This window comes from Melospiza georgiana, chromosome 2 (assembly GCF_028018845.1).
Source record: "Melospiza georgiana isolate bMelGeo1 chromosome 2, bMelGeo1.pri, whole genome shotgun sequence".
Classification (NCBI taxonomy): domain Eukaryota; kingdom Metazoa; phylum Chordata; class Aves; order Passeriformes; family Passerellidae; genus Melospiza; species Melospiza georgiana.
Window position 1 is genome coordinate 29,795,797 of NC_080431.1, and position 21,839 is coordinate 29,817,635.

Consider the following 21,839-nt stretch of genomic DNA (forward strand, 5'->3'; position numbering starts at 1 on the left):
GGAGTTTACACTGCCCTTAAAATTTCTTTCACACATATTTCAGAAAATTTTCTGTAGTGTAAGGCAGAAAGCAATTTTTCTGCTCACTCACACCTCTACTGAACCCAAAAACACCCTTGAGTAAACTACACCATCACAGCAATGTCACTGTCACAGAACTAACACCACTGCAGTAACAGTATTTATTTTAATCTTCATCACTTACAGCACATTTAACTTCACCACACTAACCTAATGAAATAAATGCTATAGGAAAAAAGTAAACAAAAAAACCCAAACAAATTTCCAAACAACCCTTCAGTAACTTTTATCATCTTTGAATAGATCTGCACCCAAATACTTTTCTGGAAAATACAGGTTGTGCTGAGGCAGGTCCATGCTATTCCCTCCCCTCTAGGAGTTCTAGATCCCAATATATAAAAGTGTTACCAGAAGAGCAGGCTTGTTATGCTCTTTTCACAGGGAAGAAATACGTTCATTTTGGTATTAGTGACCCAGTTTAGATTTTTGAGTTAATCACCTGACCCCCAAAGTAATCAATTTTCTTGGAATATAACCTACCTAGGCCCTCTGGATGACCAAGTGTACTGATTTGCTGGCAGTTTTTCTCTCAAAGAGTATTCAGCAACCATCATGTCAGGTGACACGTAGGCACCAACACCTGTAAAAAAATTCAAGCGTTTTAGATGTAATATAAATTTTATTAAGAACTAAAGCAATATTCTTCTGTGGTTTTAACTCTTTATGAGAAGAATTCTTGCTTGACATTTAAAATGGAAACACACATTTTCCATCTCATTAAATCTAGATATTTTTGCAAGGCTATGCAGTAACAATGCTAATGGGTGCACACTGTATAATAGTAAAATATCACGCAAACTTCCAAGTTTCACTTTTATTCAGTTGGAATATAACCTTCTACACTTTTTTCTCAACAGGTAACTCATACATTTCTTCTCCCTCTCCTGCACCTCTTTCCTCTGTTTACACTGCTCTGCCACCAACTACAACAACTGCACGTCAGAGCAATCCATGTGAACTGGTTCATGTTCACGTGGCTCCCAGCTACACCCCCTGGAGCAAATGACCATATCCACACATCTCACTCAGGAGACAGTCTTTACTGGGTATCAGTTCCAAGCACACAGAGTATGTAAATGACTGCATCGAAGCCTGATAAAGCAGCAATCGTAGAAGAGAATGCCAAGGATGCACACTGCAGCTATGATTTTGTTTACAGCACAAGCACTACCATGGTGGTACAAAACTACCATACCAAGCTGACAAATTTGGCAAGGCTGTCTCTGTGTGAACTAAGCCAACCTGTCAGCTGTATTTTGCTTTACCCTCAAAAAACAAAAACTCTATCTGGTTCACTCCAGATGGAAGACAGGAGCAAACTACTTGGCATGCAGAGTGAATAATCACACTGTCTCTAGAGTGACACAACTAAGCTGAATTGACAGAGTAGATGCACTGTAAGAGCAAAGCCAGTGCAGACCTGAAAAGAACTCGTTAGTTCCAGTTCCAACCCCCAGTCTCAGTAGAGAATTAATAGCAGATTAACTTCCAGAAAGTAATCAGCATTAATTCTACTAGCTGCCCTGGAATAGCAGCTCTCCAGCTTCCAAGGTTTCATGCTAGTCTCCTTACATACTGGTCTCCTTGCATAAGAATTCTGACACTTAAAAAGCATCTTGTGTAATGAAGCAGTGAGACAATAAAGGATTTATTTAAAAATTAAGACTAAGGAAGTTACCCCTGAATGCCAGACATTTTGCTGAATCTTATAACTCAATATATTAGCCTATCAGAAAAAGAATTTTAATGACAGTAATAGACTTGCACAGCAGTGACACTACAGCTGGAAAAATTCCTCCCCTACAAGGACTTGTCTAGATCCTAGCATGGGATTATTTTCTATCCAAATTAAAAACATCTGTTCCACTAAAAATAAAAAATAGAGTATCTGATGGAGACGGATGATCGAAAACTGTAGTTCTTACAATTCAAAATGCATTGTAATACTTCCCAGAAGACTAATTAGAATCCAACTTAGAACCATATTTTCCTAAGTTGCATTTACCAGCAGCTATGGGTTGGAGCAAAGTGGTGGGCTTAGATAGTTACAGTTGAAAAAGTAATCCTGAAATATTCAAGTAAGTCAGACCAAACATTTCTTTTGCAAATTTTATACAAAGCCACATTAAATCAAGATCATTTGCCTCCCACCTCTTTTCTACATATGTAAGGTCTTGAATTGTATGAAGATAACAATCTAAATTTGTATACCTAAGCATAGAGCAAGTGCTTCTCTCAGAATTAACCTTGTAGCACAGCAGGCAATTTTTTAGATTTTAGTTCAGCAATCAAACATGGTACAAAAGTACAAAGTTTGAAAAGACAGAAGCTGAATAATGTCAAAAAACTTGCCTAAATGAATTATTTACCTATTACACTAGATGTAGTTCCACCAGGACATCCAACTGTAGAAAGGCAAGGACCATTATTTCCTGCACTTGAAACATAGATTACATTGTGTTTCCACACTGCTTCATTAATCACTTCACAAATTCTCCTAAAGAAAGAGAAAGAAATGAATCATTTACTCAACAATATTGCTTTCTTCCACAGGACAAAGCTCCCATTTCTAGTACAACCTCTGACCATTCACCAAACAAGGAAGCTTATGCAGCCTGCTTCCCACATCCAGCAGAGGCGGTTCCAGTACAGAAGCTGACCACAAAAATATCTTCTAGTTTCAAAAAGGAGTGAAAATTATGTAGTGATTCTAGGTCTTCAAAAAATACCTCACACATCATGTGGTGTTGCAACTACAGAAGTTCTTTATTATGCTAAAATATTATTTGTGTACGTGCTATAAATCTGTGAATGAGATATTTATATACATATTATAAATGAAAAGCTTTTTCAATGGGTTTACCTCTTTCAAAGCCAGTTTAAAACTTATACTGCACAGTTTTTAAGTTATGAATCATGTGAGCTTGGATGGTTCACTCTTAGCCACTAGCTGACTTACAGAAAAGTCAACAAATACAATTCCACCTCTGTGAAATTAAAATACTTTAACCACAGTACTACTCACCCAGAATTTGGCCAATGTGTTGCTTCTCCATAGCTGTAGTTGACAAGATCACATTTGTATTTTATTGTTTCTATCATCTGATAAAGTAAAAATGGAAGTCAGAATATGTGCTAGTCAAAGAATGAAAGTGATTTCAGGAACAACAAAAAACATCTGCTTAAATTGATTTGCTACATATCTCAGAAAGACAGATAAATCTCTTGAATCTAGAAAATAATTTACTGCAGCCAGATAAGTGCTATTTTCCCAAAGAACTAAGAAAATTATAAAACCTGTTCCCTGAAAAGCCTTATTCTTTCCATGTTCCCAGCTATAAATCAAGACATTACCCTAAGAGAAAACTGCAAACAGAGCTACTATTGTCTCAAGAACATAAAATTCTCCTTTCCTGCGCAGTTTGATTGAAGTACAAAAAGTTGCAAAAAAGTTACTGTTCATGTTGCTACATCAAAATATCCTATGGACCACAACATAGTCTTTTCACATCCTTTTCTTGAGTAAAATCTTTCCTTATCAATTCATTATACAGAAAAGCTCTTGGGTCTTTCAGCACTAAAAGGAATCCTATTTTTCCTCACTCTTAAGAAAAAGAGGTAACACAAACACATAGGTAGATACTTGCCTCTATTCTAGATCTGAGTAACTATAAAAGATACACTGACAACACAAAGAACTTTATCAAGTATGCAAGTAACTGCTCTCATGCATCAAGCTAGTCAGACACTGCAAGTCTGTTAGCCTGGAGAAACTCTAAGAGCTCTATGCAATGTAAGTCTTGTTTTATATTAAAACACTAGTCTTACAATATGCTTTAAAATATATTCTAGTTGGTTTTAGGTGTTTTGGCTGTGTTATTTATTGCTTAAAGGTTTGGTTTTTTTGGGGGGGAGTAGCTTGGGTTTTTTTTAATTTTTGGTATTTTTGTTGGAAATACTGTAGAACCATAAAACAAAGCCTATAAACAAGTAGGGCATGAAGTTTCACAATATTCTACACTTAAATCACACTGCTTTATTAATAATTTATTCAGAGAAACACCCACAGCTCTTATGAGACCAGTGCCAGTTTCCATTGTACTCAGTCTCGTATCACCAATCTTGATTGCAAGAATCTGAGCTCCAGGAGCCACACCATTCCGTTCTGGTTCGTCTGGAAAGTATCCAGCTGCAATACTAGCCACATGTGTCCCATGTGCTCCTGTGCAAAGGAAAAGTATGTCTTTTCAGTGGACTTCATTTGTAAGAATTCAATATGCTACAGCTCAATTAATTTTTGCTTATTGAGCTGTAAGCACATAAATCCAGTCAGTGGCCAGTCACCAGTGCTGCTGATACCAAAAGGGTGACAGCGTTCACCAGGAATCAGCAGTGGAGCCAGACCTGTTCAATATTTTTTGATGGTCTGGACAAGAGGATTGAGAGTATCCTCAGTCACTGTGCAGACAGGCTGGGCAGGAGTGCTGATCAGCTGGAGGATAGGAAGGCTCTACTAAGGGATCTGGACAGGCTGGATCAATAGGCTGAGGCTAATTGTATGAGGTTCAACAAATCAAAAAGCTTTTTAAAGAGAGAAAGGAGGCAGCAGGAAGAGAGGAGCAAAGTATTAACTTAATTCCACTAACAGAAGTTACTTTGCAGGCTCAACACCTCCTACTCAAAGTTATGAATACTACACCTGAGACAACTCAGGTAGCAGGCATTAAGAATAGAAAACAGAACTGCACAGAAACACAGAAAGGAACATCTCAAATAAGTTACCATCTATTTAGAAATCTGAACTGCTTATGTAGCCCTACTGAGGTGGGATATTTTCATGAGGAATGAAGAGCATTTTTCAAAGCAAATCCCAACCACCCAGTCTGCTTCCAAAACAAACCATGATTACTTAAAGAATACTCTAAAACAGGTTCAGAGTGGTTATATATACAGTTATAGTGACATCTGACATAACAAAAAAGTTTGCATAAAGCTAAATTAAAGATCAATAACCATTTTGTTCATGGGTATTATATTTAAGATTCTTAAACTAGACAAGTACAAAGGAGAGTAACTAAAAATCAATCATCACTCTACATTTAACAAACATAACAAAGGTTTTTTGAAAGAAGGTTCTCTTTAATTTAGCTTTTAAGATACATGTGCATGTTAAAGAATACCTAAGTGGGCACATTCTATGTATTCATGCTTATGTACATAAAGTTGACAATATTTCATACAAAAATGTAAGCAAGTTTGGTAATGAGCTATCATTATAGAATTTAGTTCAGGAAATATGAGTATTGATCTTAAAATCATAATAACAAATGCTGTACTATGACAGCTGCCTCAAGCCATTCCAAGTATCAGAAACAAGACCCAATACAAACTACTGCTTCTCACGATACCTACTTAGCAGTAAAATGTTTTTAAGATTACTTTCATTTACCTCCACTTGTCACAATAGAAAGGAGGTTTCCATCATCATATATATTCACTGAATAATTCAACATCTCAGATGTTCCAAAAGATCCATATTCCTGAGCCTCTTTGTAGGTTCTCAGCACTGTACAGTTAGCTAAGTCACCACTCTCACTTGTATCTATGCAGGCTCTGTTGACAAAAACAAACAAACAAAAAAAGGCAATGGCACAGCTGCTGCAAACTTTTGGTTACCTACCCTTTCCAGCTGTGCACAGCAAAAAGACTTCAAGAAGTTTGGTTCTGTGTTTTTGGTATCTTTAAATAGCTTTTTGAGCAGCTACTTTAAAACTTGGTTGTTTATACTTAAGATTCAGAAACTAAATAAACTGATTTTCAAAACACTACTAAATTCAAATCAATCTGTATTTGAAAAGCAAGAGTATGCAAATTTAGGGAAGTTCAAGGAAGAAATTTTACTAAAGGTAGATGTTCAGTGCTGGTACACAAACATTCAAAGTTTTACTGTTTTGTATGAAGCCCATTATCAGTAAAGAAATGTGCCATGTTACATCCTGAAGTCTGTGCACAGATGCTTGTTCTGTCTTATTTCACATCACCAATGGATAGTCAAAACAGTTTTATTCTGCTTCAGAAGAAAAACCCCATCAGCTTACACTCATAGTCCACTGACTTCAATAAGACTTTATTCTATCCCATCTTCACTTGGGACCAGAATTTTGTCAAGAAATTCAATTAATACAGCACAACTATTTTAAAGCAAAAAATACTTAAAAAAACCCTATAAAGAGGGCAGATATAAAAGATAACAAGTCTTCGATGCAAGCTATTGTTTTATGTAAAGAACAAGAGATTTTAGACAAGTTTAGTCATTTACCTCCAGGTCTCACCATCATACCACACTACACAATCATATACTGGGCCAGGATCACTGTATTTTTTCTCAAAAGAATTCAACAATTCCACTTGATTTTGAAGTTCTTCCTTTATTAGCTTATTTACCTGATACAGCAAACAAAATTCAATTAGGATATTTCCAAAATTACTACAAGATAGGTAATCCTACATTCTTTTCTAGTGCTATACATTTTTTCCATTACTTTCTCAGGAATTTTAGACTATCCTAGGAGTCATAAAAATCTAGAAGTTCAATGGCTTTCAACAGTGCACTATTTATTTTTTGGCCTATTATGTACAACTACTTCTAATTTCTGTAAATATAACATTTAAAGCCATTATTTTCTTAAAGACTATTAAATGATAAAGTAGTATCTGAGGCATTTCTGGTACTTCATTAAAATAGTACACAGTTTACACAAGAAAGAATATGTTTAGAAAATTCCAGCTTTGAACACAGCAAGCATGGTGGCCTCAAAACATTGCATATTAAATTAAAAACAAAACTTACTGAAAATATCCAACAAATTTCTTGAAGTAATCCTATTTTCATATTTGACACCAACTCTCAAAAGTAAACAACACTAAGCAAACTGAACAACCATGCATAGAAAGACTTATAAAATTAATCAGAAGATACACTGGCAAATTATCTGCCAAAATACTCACAAGTATCTTTCTTTCACTCATCTAATGAAACATTTTAATCCTGTCAACCGGTAACAAATTGTTGCAAAGAAAAAGTTCATAAAATTAGTCTTCAAAAATGCAAACCTGTGAGGGAGAGCTATGAGCAGCATCAAATTCTTCTTGTTTCCTACAGGCCTCTGCTAGAGCCAGCCTGTGAACAGGATCCCAGAGCTTTTCCTTGCGCTCTTTCTGCAAAATAAAATCAGAGGTTCCTCAACATGCTAAGAAATATATGTCAAAGTATGAAGTCTATAAAGATAACTTGAAAATTCTGATTTGAGACAATGGCTAAAAATAGTATACAATAGTATAAATAAGCATAAATTGCCATACAACTTAAAAAAAGGGCTGTCAGTAATTTCTGTACTTCTAGCCTCAATGGACTATTGTGAGAAGGATCACAGAAGAAATGGAATCAATAAAAATCAGAGAGAATACCATTTAAGAGCTGGTTAGCAATCCAAGTATGTTAGCAAACGACATGCTGTAGTGTTCTAACAAAATTAAGAAATGGAACTGTAAAATATGACTATATACCAGAAAGAAAAGATAATTCATCCTTACCTGAATCCTCTCCTTAAGAGCTTTAGGATAGATATCATAACCATTTTTTATGCCAATGTGATATTTGCCTGAAGGATTTACCCAGTTTGCTGGAATCTACAGAAAAGTACATTTAGAAATAGGTTAACTAATGGCATTAAAAGAAGTCCTCAAACAAAAAACCCCAACACTGTGGAAGACAGATGAGCAGAACAAACCTGTACATACTGCCAATTTAATTCTCTGTCTCCATAACAGTAACTACTGCACTGTTCCAACAACATGACATGGCATTTTCAATCCAGCTCCCAAAAAATCAGTATCAGTTCATGTGACACTGCCATTGAACATCTTTAAGCATTAGTTGCTCTGATAGTCTATTTTTAAAACACAAAGCCCCAGCTTTACTGAATTTGCTGGGTGTGGGGAAATAACAGTACTGTAAGTGAAACCTAACATAAGCAAGTATGGTTGGAAGCCATGACAAACATCTGAATATCTCATTTCACAACTTCATGCAATTTGGACTCTGTATATCAGGATCTGCTCATCCTAGTAACAAAAAGTCAAAGAGCAACAGATTTAGCCTAACAACCATCTTCTCTGCAAAATTAGGAAAAAGCTGACAGTATGGAGAGATCCAAAGATGCGATGCCCCCATATCACATCATCAATCCCATCAGGAAATCAAGAACATGTTAGCAACATCAGTTCTGTGTACTCAAGATCTCTACTAGACTGTCCTTTCTGGAAACCCTACAGCATTTCTGCTATGCATAGTGAGAATTCAGTGAGTCTACAACTAGGTCCTCACAGATTTTTCAGTCTCTAAATCAATTCACTATGAGCTTAACACAATTCCTCTTGTAGCTCATGCAAATGTGGAAAATACTAGCACTTTTAAAAACACTACTGTGTCTGATATTTTAAAAACACATTAGCACATTTTCTTCAGCCAATTTCCAAAGCTGTATCAGATACTGGTTTGAACAAATAATTAAATTATTATCAGGCCCCCAAAAAAGCCCTGTACACCCCCATATTCAGCTAAGGAATAAATTAGAGATAAAGACATATAAAAAGTGTAAAACACACTAAGCAATCTACATGAAGATGAGCAAATGCAGCATTAGGTTTGGGTAAGATCTGGCTAGCTGGTTTCAGTTGGGCTAGGGTTGATTTTCTTTACAGTCGCTGATATAGGGCTGTTTTGGATTTGTGCTGAACACTCTTAATAACTCAGGGATGTTTTAGCTGCTGCTGGACACTGCTTGCACAGAGTCAAGGCTTTTTCTCTCACCCATCCCAAACAGTGAGCAGGCTGGAGATGCACAAGGATTTGGGAGGGGACACAGCTGGGACAACCGATCCCAACCTGACCACAGGGATACTTCATACCATACAGCATCACGATCAGCATATAAAGCCAGGGAAAGAAGAAAGAAGGGGAGTCATTAAGAGTGATGGCATTTATATTCAAGTCACCATTTGTGTGGAGTCCAGCTCTCCTGGAGATGGCTGAACACCTGCCTGCCCATGGGAAGTGGTGAATGGACCCCTTGTTTTCCTTTGCTTGCGTGCAAGACTTTTGTTTTATCTATTCAACTGTCTTTATCTCAACATGTAAGTTTTTTTCAATTTCACCCTTCTGATTCTCTTCTCCCCATACTGCCTGGGGAAGGCTGAGTGAGCAGTTCTATGGTGCTTAGCTGCCAGCCAGATTTAAACCACAACATCTGGTTAAAAGGAAATAAGTTTTGCAAAAACCAAAACAGGTGCTAAATTTGCTGTTAACCAAAGAAGATGATGTCCAGTGGTGTCTCTGTACCACCAAATACTCACCTTTAAAGTTCTTCCAGAAAGACCAGTAATTTCTCCATCTTTAGGTTCTGCAATGGTACATGTAGTTACATCACCACTGCCCGTAGTGTCAATGATATCAATTATCTTCGGTTTCCCATCAGTTGTAATCTGAAAATATGAGCACAGAAAAAGTGGGAAATGATTAGTACTTTAGCACACAAATCAGGAAAATTTTGTTGTTAAAAATATCAACTAGCTTTTTCAGACACCCAATCTTTAATTGAAGGACATAAAAGCAACTTGAACTCAAAATAAATTTTCAAATAACTAAGAACAACATGTCCCTCTTTCTGGTTCATACAAATCCACTCCTAATTCTAATAAGGATTTAGAAGAGAAAAAAGTGAAAACACTATCAACAAAGCACAGGCAGCCTCAATTTAAAACCAAGCCTAAATTTGCAAAAAAGCTATTTGCAAGAACTACTATTTGTTGTCATATCATTTGCTGCGTTGCTTGTGACCCCTCATTCTGGACAAATTTTATAGTAATGAATGCACAAGTAAGAAAATGACAGGTTCTGAAGTACAAGCTCTCACAAACTAGAATCTCTTAACTCAGCTTAAAGGAACCTAAAAAGGGACATAAGTTACTATTACCTTGTTTGTCCTCTTTCAAAGATTCTGCTTTGTGTTTTAATTCATTTGTACTGTTAGCAGCTACAGCTATATACACCTAATACTTCTACAAGGAGTCTGGAAAGATGTTATAGCAGCCTCCCAGCACCTAAAAAGGACCTATAAGAAACATGGAAGCAATTTTTTACATGGCACAGGCAGTGATAGGACAAGGAAGAATGGCTTTAAACTAAAGGAGACTGTCAGACCAGTTTTAAGGAAGAAATTTTTCACTGTAAGAACAGTGAAACACTGGAACAGGTTGCCAGGTGGATGCCCCATCCACCTGGAAACATTCAAGGTCAGGTTGGATGGGGTTCTGAGCAATCCGACGTAGTTGAAGATGTCCCTGCTCCTTGAAGGGAGGTTGGAATAGACAGCCTTTCAAGGTCTCTTCCAACCCAAACCATTCTATGATTCTATGAATTGATCATACATACATATTTTTACATTTCTGTATCAAAGACTGATTACAAAAAGAAGATATCAATCATCTTCCTAGTATTTTCTATACATTAACTACACTGAAAGTGAAAAGAGCTTCATATTCAGAAAAGCAGCAACATTTGTTGTTTTCTACCATTTAAATATATGGTATTTTTGCCTTTATTCTCTATCAGTAATTTTGATGTTAGATATAATATATGGAAGGTTATTTTGTCGCAATAATGCTCTAAATTGTGAATACCGCTACTGGAAGCTACCAACACATTCAAACTGTTTCATAAAAGTCACTCTGCTGCTGCCAAAAGGACAAGAGTCAGGTTCTTATCACATCTTGGCAAACAAGGATACATACTTACATAGTCTCAAATTCACGGCTTAAAAAAAAAAAAGTAACAAACAAAAACCCAACCAAAGCCCATACAATCCAAAAAACAATCTCCTAGGAACTCAACAACAAAAAACCAACCCAAACAAGTAACAAGCAACACCTCCAATGAAAATAGGCTTAAACAGCTTAAAAAAATAAAAATAATCAACCCCAAATATTGCAAACCCATAGCAACCATAAAAACAGCATCAATTTCATTTGCCAGAAGGTAACAAATACTGCTTTTGAATAAGCTTGCTAGGGAAGAACTTTCATGACAGAAACCAACACTCCACTCTGTTCACAGAAATTCAAGTTCACTGGAGAAAATCTTAAGAGCATCTTAACCTGGTAAAACATCGACCAATCCATAGTTACATAGTAGTGAAAATTTACTTGGGGAACAGTGTGTAGGCACTAAACCATACACTTTTCTAGCATTTGTAATTAATGTCTTCAATGTCCACAATTCACACAAAAGTCAAGAGTCGCTCCAATACTAAAACAACTGCAAACCAATCCTGACATTAGCAGCACTTGACACTTTTTCAGTCTGCCTCTACTCAAAGTCAACTATTCAGTGATCAAAGTACAAGAAAACAAGAATGAAAATGTAATCCAAGGTGACTTGCTTGAAGGAGGCAAGTTATACAGCAACAGGTGGCCAGAACACAGATTTATGCTGCAGCAAGCTTGAATAGTTTTAGGAGTTGTTTCCTAGCCCAAAAAACGAGGTGCACCTCCTACACTCTATGGCTCTCTGCCTCCTAGCTGAAACCCAGCAGGCCCATACATGCACTTGAGTTTGTACTGTCAGAACCAAGAAATCAGAGTCCTTCAGTCAGACACAAGAAACTGAGAGTTTCAGCGGGTGTAAGGCTCAATTCCTAAGAGCCGCAATCCAGACAGGTTCGGGGTAACTCAGTGCGAGTAACCGATACGGCGGCTCCGGCTCCCACGAGCGGCCCTTCGGCACGCTGCCCACACGAGCAACGCCAGAGCGAAACTCAAGAGTTCAGCTCAGTTTGCCTTTGCAAATCTTGCCATTCCGAGTTTAAAATTATAATAAAAATAATAAGTGACCTTGATCAATTCCCTCATGTGAACAGAAGAGTCCTGAAACAATGAATTAATCACAGACAGAAGGTACATTCTAGTACCTTTTGCATTAGAACTTTAAAAAAATTATTTTTATATAGTTAAAAATATTTTATACTGTGTTTAGAAAAAAATTCCCCAATCCTGTCTTAATTATTATGGCTTGCCTATAGGCATTTAAAAAACAAATCAGTAGTTTAAAACTGAAAACTACTTTGCTGTTTATACATTTCTGCTTGAAGTTTTAAAATCCTGTGTACATGTTAGTTCTGACTTTGTAAAGCAGATAAATTAGTAAACTGAGAACACTAAAATTAATCTGTGTGCATAATCCTGGCAACTCATACAGGTTATAATAAAAGTAGAAAAGCACCAGTATCTTTGACAATCACAACACAAGAAAAAGGAAAGCCAGATGCATTTTAGCATGTTTTTGCCAGCCCATACAATCATTGACTCCAACTGTCAGCTACTGCAGACACAAGAGATGAACAAGTTCTTCAGCACTTTGGTCATGGGACAGCTGATCATCATAATCACAAACAAAATAATTTCCAAGCAATTTTTTTAACTCAGTGCTGAAAAGCAAGTAAAACAAAACTAGCTGCTACGGCTAAAAAGCTGTCACATAAAAGCACAAGTTAATGTTAGTAAATAATAATTCCAAATGCCACGTTACAAAATAAATAAATTTGCAAGAAGCAAAATGAACTGACTTATCTATCATGAAACAAAAGAAGCCGCAATAGGAACAGGGAAAGGACAGGGTGGGGCTGAGCAAAGACTATACCTATACAACCACAACACTCCATTAAATGCATCTAAAATTTCATCAGTCACTCTGCCTTAATGAGAATTACAAACAATGACTTGGCAGACAGCAGGAAATACATTCTACCAAGAGAACTGAAAGAGGGCAAAACTCACATGAAAGAAGCAGACAAACTAAACCTTACAGTTGGTGTCAACTGGTGGAAAAGCAAGGGAAGAAGAGGTGAAAGAAATTCCCTAGAAGGCACTGGTTCCAAAGATTCATAAAGAAAAGGAAAGTAAGTACAAGCTAGAATAACATTTTATGTATCAAAGAAAGCCAATCAACAGACAACAGATCTAAGAAGGTTTTGTTAACTATTCTCTCTATAGCAGCAAGCGTCCAGGGAAGAACAGAAACATAATGATATTTCCCTGTTAAACTCTGTCCCCAGATCTTTCTGTCCCTCAGAAAGAAAACAAACAGTGCTATCAATGTTTACAAACCAAGTCACAGAATCAACAAGCAAAGAACCCTACCCAGGAATGAAACACTATGCAGCAGCTAAGAAATTAACTGGTTTGTTTTGATTAAGAACTCCACTATATCCAAATCACAGTAGCTCATTTTAGCTTGTAATAATCATTGTCATTAACCAGTACTCTAAGTTGTAATATCAATTAACCTTGCTACAGGTTAGCAACTGATTCAACATCTTATAGATCTAACTCTATGCCAGGCCAGGAACTGACAAGAATGACAGTAAGAAAAAGCAGCAGCAGGAAAGATGGGTGTAAAAAAAAATTTCAAAAATTGTCCCAAGGTTAGAAACTACTTCTTGCAGTACAGCTATGCTGTGTCACTGCCTATGCCCAGGACACTGATTCATTGCACTGAGCCAAAATGTAAACTGGCAAATGCTCCAGAGAGTGAGAACATTCTTTTGCTGAAGAAACACCTACAAAGCTATTCTGGACTGGGTGCTGCCTATGCCTCCTTTATAACTCCCTGTGCAGTAAGTATCCCCTAGCTGTACTTTAGCAAGCTCCTTAAGCCAGGTCTATTAAGCGGGCAGTGTGAAAAGATCACACAACTTCTTTACATGTTTTTCTGACAACCCTGCCAACTTACCCTCACCCACTGCAACGTGAATTACACATCCTGCTCTTCAAATCTTTTACTTCTTCTACAAATCTTTTACTGCATTACCCAAAATTTTATCCTGTGTGTAAAGAAAGAAAGTCGGAGAAAACTGATATGGTCAACACAGAGATCATGATGCTTCATAAATACCCCTTATGAGCCTTGGGTTACCTATATCAGAACAAAGTTTCTCACTACTGCCACTAAATTCATACCAGGGTTTTGTGGTTGTTGTTGACCACTACTCACTCATAACCTCTAAAAACTTAGAGGTTTTTGCTTTTATATGTGAAACTTCAGAACCATGAACATCATCCAATTTATATTCACACCTTCTTAATTGTCTTCCATTACTTTCTGCTCTGCCCATGGTATTAGCATGATTTCCTTTTGGCTAGCTTTCATTAAGATTTCCAATTACTCTTCCACTCACCCGCAACTTCTTACCAAAAGCATCAGCTTCATTTCAGCTTAAATCAACAGAAGTGACACCTGGCCACTCCTTCCCTCCATCCAACCTGTCCTCTTAACTCATGCTCTAGTTGAACTGCATCCCATAAGGAGTCATTTCAGAACACGGAACTAATGATCTGCCAGGGTCAGGTCCCTGAATGAGGTCACTTAGAAGTTAATTCCACACCAAAGAAAGGATGGAAACCAACACAAGCCCTGCTTAGTCAAAACAAAACATAACAAAGGATTCAGCGTCCAAGTGAGTTGCATACAACTCCGAATCATTCTTCCACGGACTCTTATGCCATCACTCAGACATAACATTGTTAACAAAAAATCTAAAGCAGCAGTGACACAAAGGGCCACTTGCAAACTTACAAGATAAAGAAATGTTAAGAGACAAAGGTTACAAGAAATAAGTGCTGAGAAATGCCCAAACTGACATCACACACAGAAATTTACAAAACCGACACGGAGACATAAAGTTGGCAGATCAAAAAAAAAGCTGGCAGAATCAAATTTGATACAGACTGTTATTGCAATAAAACGCACGAGAAATATAAAGAGAAAGACGGGTATGCAAATTGTGCCATAAATACACTTTTCATGTAAAACACCTAGGCGGCTGTGCGTAGCCTGGAGCTACCTACTGCCGAAGTAACGCAGGTTTAACCAAAACACAAAGCGTTCTTTTATAATGAGCCCTGCGAGAGAAGGCAGCCCCGGAGATCCAAGTGCCGTGACACGGCTGCGGACGGCTGGGCAAGGAGCAGGATCCGCACGGCAGCAGCCCCGGGGGGGACCGGTGCGGATCCCCGGCCACGGCATCTCCCCGTCCTCCCGCGCCCGAGCCCCGCTCACGCGTGCGGGGCGGGAACCGAGAGCGAACACAAGGCACGAGTCCCCGGGACAGGGATAGGGACAGTCCCCCGGACAGGGACAGTCCCCCGGACAGGGACAGTCCCCGGGACAGCCCTCCGGGGCCTCCCCCGCTCTCGCCGCCGCTGCCTCGGGCCGCCCGAGTGCCATGGCCGGCCCCGTACTCGTCCCCGTCCTGCCGGGGTCGCTCCGGTAGGACCCGGGAGCTCCTTGAGAGCCGCGGCCGTGACTCAGGGCCGCCGCCGCCCCGCTCTACCTGCATGCCAGGCGCCCCGGGGTCCACGCCGGTGTCCAGCACGGCTAGCAGCACCCCCCGCCCGTCGAAGTCGGGGAAGCGGGCGAGGAAGGCGGCGGCGCCGGTCTCCTTCTTGGGCAGGAGCCCGTGGAACGGGAACGGCTCCTCGGCGGCGGCCGCCATGGCGCGAGACCGGGGCGCGGGGCCGGCGGGGACAGGCTGCGAGAGGCCACGGGAGGGCGGCGCATGCGCGGTGCCGCCCCACCGGCCCGCGGGAACGCGCACCCCCTGGCGGCCCGCGGCGCGAGCGGCACCGGAGCTAAACTGACCAATAGGGCGCCGAGGCGGGCGGGGCCTGCTGTGCAGGCAGCCAATCACGGGAGGAACGCGTTCCACGCGCCGGGGCTGTGGCGGCCACGTACGGCGGCGGCGGGAGCCGAGGGCACCTTCGGTCGCCGGGCCCGCCCCGCCCCGCCCCGCCCCGGGGCTGCCGGCCGGCCGCAGGCTGCGGCCTCGGACCCTGCCCGCGGCTGTGCGAGGGTCTCCGGCGTCCTCCTAATCGCAAACGGAATCACGGAATCACTTAGATTGGAAAAGACAGCTGAGATCATTAAGTTCAAGCTATGACCGATCGCCGTGTCAACTGAGTGTCAACCGAGTGTCAACCACACCACAGTACTGAGTGCCAAGTCCAGCCTGTCCTTAACACCTCCAGGGACGGTGACTCCACCATCTCTCCGGGCAGCCCATTCCAATATCTAATCTCGCTTTCTATGACGAATTTCTCCCTGGTGTCCAAACTGAACCTCTGGCACACGTCTTGAGGCCATTTCCTCTCAGGCCGTCACTTGCTGCCTGGGGGAAGAGGCCGACCCCCACCCGGCTGCACCCTCCTGTCAGGTGGTTGTAGAGAGCAGTGAGGTCTCCTCTGAGCCTCCTTTACTCAAATAACTGATGTGCAAACATTTACTTAGTCATGTTTTTTTCTTCTTCTTTTTCTGCTGATTCATTGTTCAGCATAAGTAGGTTCCACGGTGGCAGTACCAGTGCAACTGTTTAGCAAAGAGCAGAAAAAAACCACAAAACCAAAAACCAACCAACCATAAAACCCCAAACTAACCCCCAACCACATAAAAACAGATAAACAAACAAACAAACAAATCAAGGAAACCCACAAAAACCCCAACAAAACAGCTCCAACAAAAACAACAACAACAACAACAACAACAAACAAACCCGAAAGACTACATAAAGGGGAAAAACCCATCAAACCAAAAAGACTACCTAAAGGCTACATTAAAAGTTTCGCTGAAGTTGTTAAGGGAAAATCTCAACTTTGAACAGAGATGAGAGGTTTCAAAGGTATTTTTCTAGCTTTCATGCTCACATACAAGTTTGCAAAAGAACCTGAACTATGGAGTACCAGAAACACAGAGAATGTCTTTTGGAAAGATGCCTTTGTAGTGTCTGACGTGCTCCTTCAGCCATTTTAGCTGGTAATAAGTGTAAACCTTGTTGATTTCTGGGGGATCACTTTGCTTTCTTCAGGCAAGTTTCTATTTAGAGTCACCTTGGGAGACAAAGCTGTTTGTGAGTTCACTGTAAAGCAATGGAGACATTGACTTCTGAGAGTTCCTCTGTGTATTTTTTGTTTCACAGGTCTGATGAGATTATTATTGAACATTTGTCAGACATTAATCGTCATTGAAGTGGAGCTGGCATTTGTTCCTTCTCTAGAAGAAGTGGGAGAGGGTTGCTAGCAAATAGGGGTACTTCATTTTTTTCCCCATTTTTTCAGCTACCATCATGTGATTTTTATGCAAGTACTGAAATAAATCTGAAAAGCACTGCCTTAAAAATACACAGTATTAAAAAAGTGAAAGCTGTACCGTATGAATGTAGCATGTAACTCAATCTGCTTCCCACTTTGGTTTTCAACCATAAGTCAAAATTTTACATTTTGATGTCTAGATACCATGTGCTTCAGGTTTTTAGAATGCTGATGGTGTCTGCCATAATCAGATTTTTTTAAAATTACATAAAACTTTGACTGATCTTACTACAGTGGAGAGAATTATTCTGACAGGATGGTTGTTCACTTGTTTAATATCTAATTCACTGTTCATTTGAGTTTAGTTTTCCTTCTGTTTTTCATTGCTAGTGCATCTCAGTGGGAGAAGCTTGTATTTCTGGCAGCATGTTGACATGAACAGAAGTCTCATATGTCCTATTCCTAGTATACTTTGAGACATTAGGCTACAAAAAAATCTCAATATATTTCACATCCCATTCACTGAAGAAGCTGTATGTTATAATTTGGAAACATTTATTACTGGCCCTGAGAATTTCTTCCCGGTTCAGTTGCCTTGGTCTCAAAATACCACAAACAACTCATCTAATTAGCAGGTACATATTGTTCAGGTGTGTATAAATTATGTGCACTGCCAAGTAGCAGGGCAGGTTCTGCAGGAAAACCCAGGATTTGAGGAAGGTGTGCCAATCAACCTTTAACAGACTTGAAAGTGATACCATGAAAAGAAAAAAAACCCCTAATTTCCGTGACAGTCTTCAAAAAGTAGCTATTTTGTTAATTGTATGATTACAACTGTAGTGTTAGGACATGAGCGTAAGAATAAAGTTGTGCATCTTACTGAGACTGCAGATCCTGGGCATATTGAGAATTTTGGAATTTTAAACTTAATCCTGCACTTCTCAGGTTCCTTATGTTTAGTGTGCTAGGTTAACAGTTGGACTAACACTGCCAAGTCCTCCACTAAATCATGTCTTTAAGCACCACATCTTAGTCTATTCAAATACTTCCAGTATTAGTGACTCAATCCCTTCCATCATGGACAGCCTGTTCTAGATGGGGAAAAACTTTTTGTCAGGACCTGTAGCAACAGGGCAACTAAAAGAGGGTATGTTCAGACTAGCTATAAGAAAAAGTTTGTTTTACAATGAGAGTGGGGGAACACTGTGATATCTCTCCCACAAGAGGTGTGGATGCCCCACTGGTGCAAACATTGAAGGTTAGATTGGATGGGGCTCTGAGCAGCCTGATCTAGTTAAAGATGTCCCTGCTCATTGCAGGGAGATTGGACTAGATGGCCTTTCAAGGTCTCCTCCAACCCCAACCATTCTACGACTCCATGAACATTTGACCAGTTAGCTAGATTTGCATGGGCATGTTGTGCTCCAGCAGATTCTGCTCTGAATACTCCCAATATGGATGTGCTTCTAGGTCTGCATCTGAAACCTGGCAAAGCTTTTGCGGTCTTGACAGCCTGAGTAATTCCTCATATTGCTCACGTGTCAGGCCTGTCAGGATGTGGAGCTGGCCAGAGATCACCTTTGATTTCATGTGCAGCCTAATGCACCGAGGATGAGAAGGCAGAGGACACCTGCTACATCTTCTGCCTGATGATGACAACCAGAAGTCCCATTCTGGGCTTCAAATCTCTTTTCTATCTGAGCATGCATCTTTCTGTAAATGAAATGCTCCAGCTGCTGCAGGGTTCTCTCTGAGTCAGGCAGTTCTGTTTTGCATGGAAACATCCCAAAGTGAACCCGAAACAACATGACCTAATATCTTTCTAGTACAGGCATTGACATGAATGTAGAAGTACTGGCCTGTTTGTTTTTTCTCTAATTAATGTTAAATTATTCTATTCAAAGTATGAATTAGAGTTGCGCACGAACTGTTTAAATTTCAGTTGCAGCAATTACCTTAGTCACTATGTTTCAGATTTCACCCACTCCCTCTTTAAGCCCTGCCTGAGTTACAACATGTGGAGAGGAGGAATCATCCTACCAGTTACACTGTGAGAGGATGTGTTTGATCAAATTGTATTAGGCAAGGCAGGCACTTCAGTGTTCTGAGTGAGGTCATTTGGGGCTCAGTGGAGACTCTTCCTTATTCCCCCTTTATGAGGGAGGACTGGCTTCAGGGAATATTAGGAATAGATGATCTGTGAATGAGGTGAATGTGACTTAATTCCTGCCATTGTCTCTGTCTCCCTTCCTTTCCCATTGGCTCTTGCTATTGCTGTGTAAGCATAAAACAACACAAATCCTCCAGAAGAAGCAGTTTCCCAGCCTGATTCTTGGCCATTCACTCTCATTCTTCTGCTCCCTCAGTCACTTGTGCTGTTGTGGCTTCTTGGTGGAACCAATAAAGGAATAAATCTGGCTGAAAACTATCCCACACAAGTGGCTGGGAGCTGGTACCTGAGACAGGCTCCTGTACCACCTCTTCCATGCTTATGCTGGTGCAGAGTAGAGATGATCCAGCACAGTACTCCTCAGTTAAACACACCATGGAACTAAGGCACTACATGAGGGAACTTGGCCACTGCACACTCTGTCAGGGAAGCTGGGTTTACAGGATTTGGGTTTTTGGGGTTTTTTTTTAACCAGGTTCTATACTGAGTCTTCTGCAAAGTGCCTGCCTAGCAACAAATCCGTGTAAATTTTTTTTGTGTGTATCTAATAAAGATTTTCAAAGAAGGCCACATCCCAGTTCTTTTTCCTTTATTTACTACTGAACAGTTCAGCATGGACTAGGGTATCAAATTTGCAGAGTGAACCTTTCAATGCTCTTTCTTCACAGAGAGGAAAACATTTACTCATATTTTAGTTTTGATATCTAGCCTTCCTTAATGGACAATGTATCTTTAGCTTTGTCTTTAGGAAGTTATTTACTTGGTTGGGTCAATTTGCCCTTCCCTTAATGAATATCAAATAAAAATATCATTGCATACACATAAAATTATGAGGTCATTAGTGAACAACAGCTGGTGTTACTCTCCAACATAATCATATTTCAAATATGTCTGTCAGTTACCAGAATGAATTCTTATTGTTCTCTGTCACAGACTCTTGTGGCCTAGCTAATGTCTTTAGGATGTGCTTTCATTTACAAACTTGTGTAAAACTGTCTGAAATTATATCCATATGGACAGGATATAATAAGAGAACATAATCATAAAGATAAGTTCATATATTGCTTTAAATACTTTCTCAATGATGCTGCTCAAAGAAACTTTTAGTCCTGAAAATTCAAGACGGCAGGATCCATGTAGCTCTGGCCTCAGCAAAAAGCTGCAGCTGCAGTTCAGTACCAGCCAAGCCTCAAACATTTAGTGGTCTTCTGTTGCAGAGTTGTTAGTAGGGTTGCATTTTAAAAACATATTTCTATGAGAACAGAGTCATTCCTTTAATTGTGCTGCAGAAATGAGCAAAGAAATTACTGAGTATAAATGTGTACTTGTTATTTCTAGAGCTGAACATGCATATTCATTTTTCATGTTTCTCTGAAGTTTAAAACAGAGTTCAGTCTTTTTCCCAGACTTGGCCTTGTGTAGCTTGCAGAGATTTGTGTTAGAAATACAAAGATTAGTAGAATGAGTTATGGATGGCATTGTATGTATATAAAAGAAACAATATCAAAGGTTAAGAACATCATATGCTGATAACCAAGGACACAGTTAACATCAGTCAAAGGGGTGAACAACAAGGAATCCATTGTTTACAGCAAGATCAGAAGGCCTGAGTTTTCATGGGGCCACAGCATGACAACACTTAAGTAGAAGACTCAAACTCTGCTAACAGGAGGATGACAGGTTGCAGCCACAAAAACACCCAAATGATGATACACAGTCCGTAAGTATTAGTTTTCCAAAAAGTATATGGAGTAATCTTTAAACGAGATCCTGAAGCACAGGTTTATGCCATACTGGTTAACTCACAAAGTGAGTTAAAACTATGTGTAAACCCCATTGTCAGCAAGAAAAATAACAGAGATTTAATTAGAAGTTGATGGGTAATGTCCCTTATCCCTGTGTCATGTATAAGTGAAATGGGCCAGACCACTGAGACACACACATCTTGGTGAACACAAGAATGCAGGAGAGCAATCTACGAGATAATGAATATAAACCATCCAGAGATAATGAATATAAACCATCCAGACTGGTTTTGTTTGATACAGGTAGCATTTTCTTCTTCCAGCTGGTTTCACACTGATTGTTGTGGTTTTAAATTTTTGCAGTGTCAGGAATACTGTAGTAATAGGGTGATTGCCAAAGCATGTGGTATCTCAAGTGCTATTCTGTTGTGTGAAAGTCACTTTGGAGTTTCTGGGCTTTTAATTTGTTGGATTTTGTAAGACACAACAACTGCATTTCTTTTTAAATTTATGAGATACAAATACACTTCTGAAGACAAAATTATGTTGTTGTTTAACCCTAGCTGACAGCTAAGCCGTATGCAGACTCTTGCTCACTCCTCGCTGCTGGGGTAGAGGAAAGAATCAGAGGTAAAATTGAGGAAACT

General features: G+C 39.6%; 1 protein-coding gene across 2 annotated transcripts in view; it reads right to left on the reverse strand.

Moving 5' to 3' along the window:
- The window catches only part of TPP2 (tripeptidyl peptidase 2), a 49,276-nt gene extending 33,542 nt beyond the window's left edge, over positions 1-15,734 (reverse strand). For both annotated transcript variants that reach the window (XM_058045190.1, XM_058045188.1), the window contains exons 1-10: positions 15,528-15,734; positions 9,496-9,624; positions 7,675-7,770; positions 7,195-7,299; positions 6,401-6,525; positions 5,531-5,694; positions 4,149-4,303; positions 3,107-3,183; positions 2,451-2,578; positions 562-661 (exon numbers count right to left, since the gene is read on the reverse strand). In XM_058045190.1, the coding sequence (XP_057901173.1) occupies positions 562-661; positions 2,451-2,578; positions 3,107-3,183; positions 4,149-4,303; positions 5,531-5,694; positions 6,401-6,525; positions 7,195-7,299; positions 7,675-7,770; positions 9,496-9,624; positions 15,528-15,689 (1,241 nt within the window). In that variant the 5' untranslated portion in view covers positions 15,690-15,734. The remainder of the gene's footprint in view (positions 1-561; positions 662-2,450; positions 2,579-3,106; positions 3,184-4,148; positions 4,304-5,530; positions 5,695-6,400; positions 6,526-7,194; positions 7,300-7,674; positions 7,771-9,495; positions 9,625-15,527) is intronic.
- Positions 15,735-21,839: the final 6,105 nt, after the last annotated feature.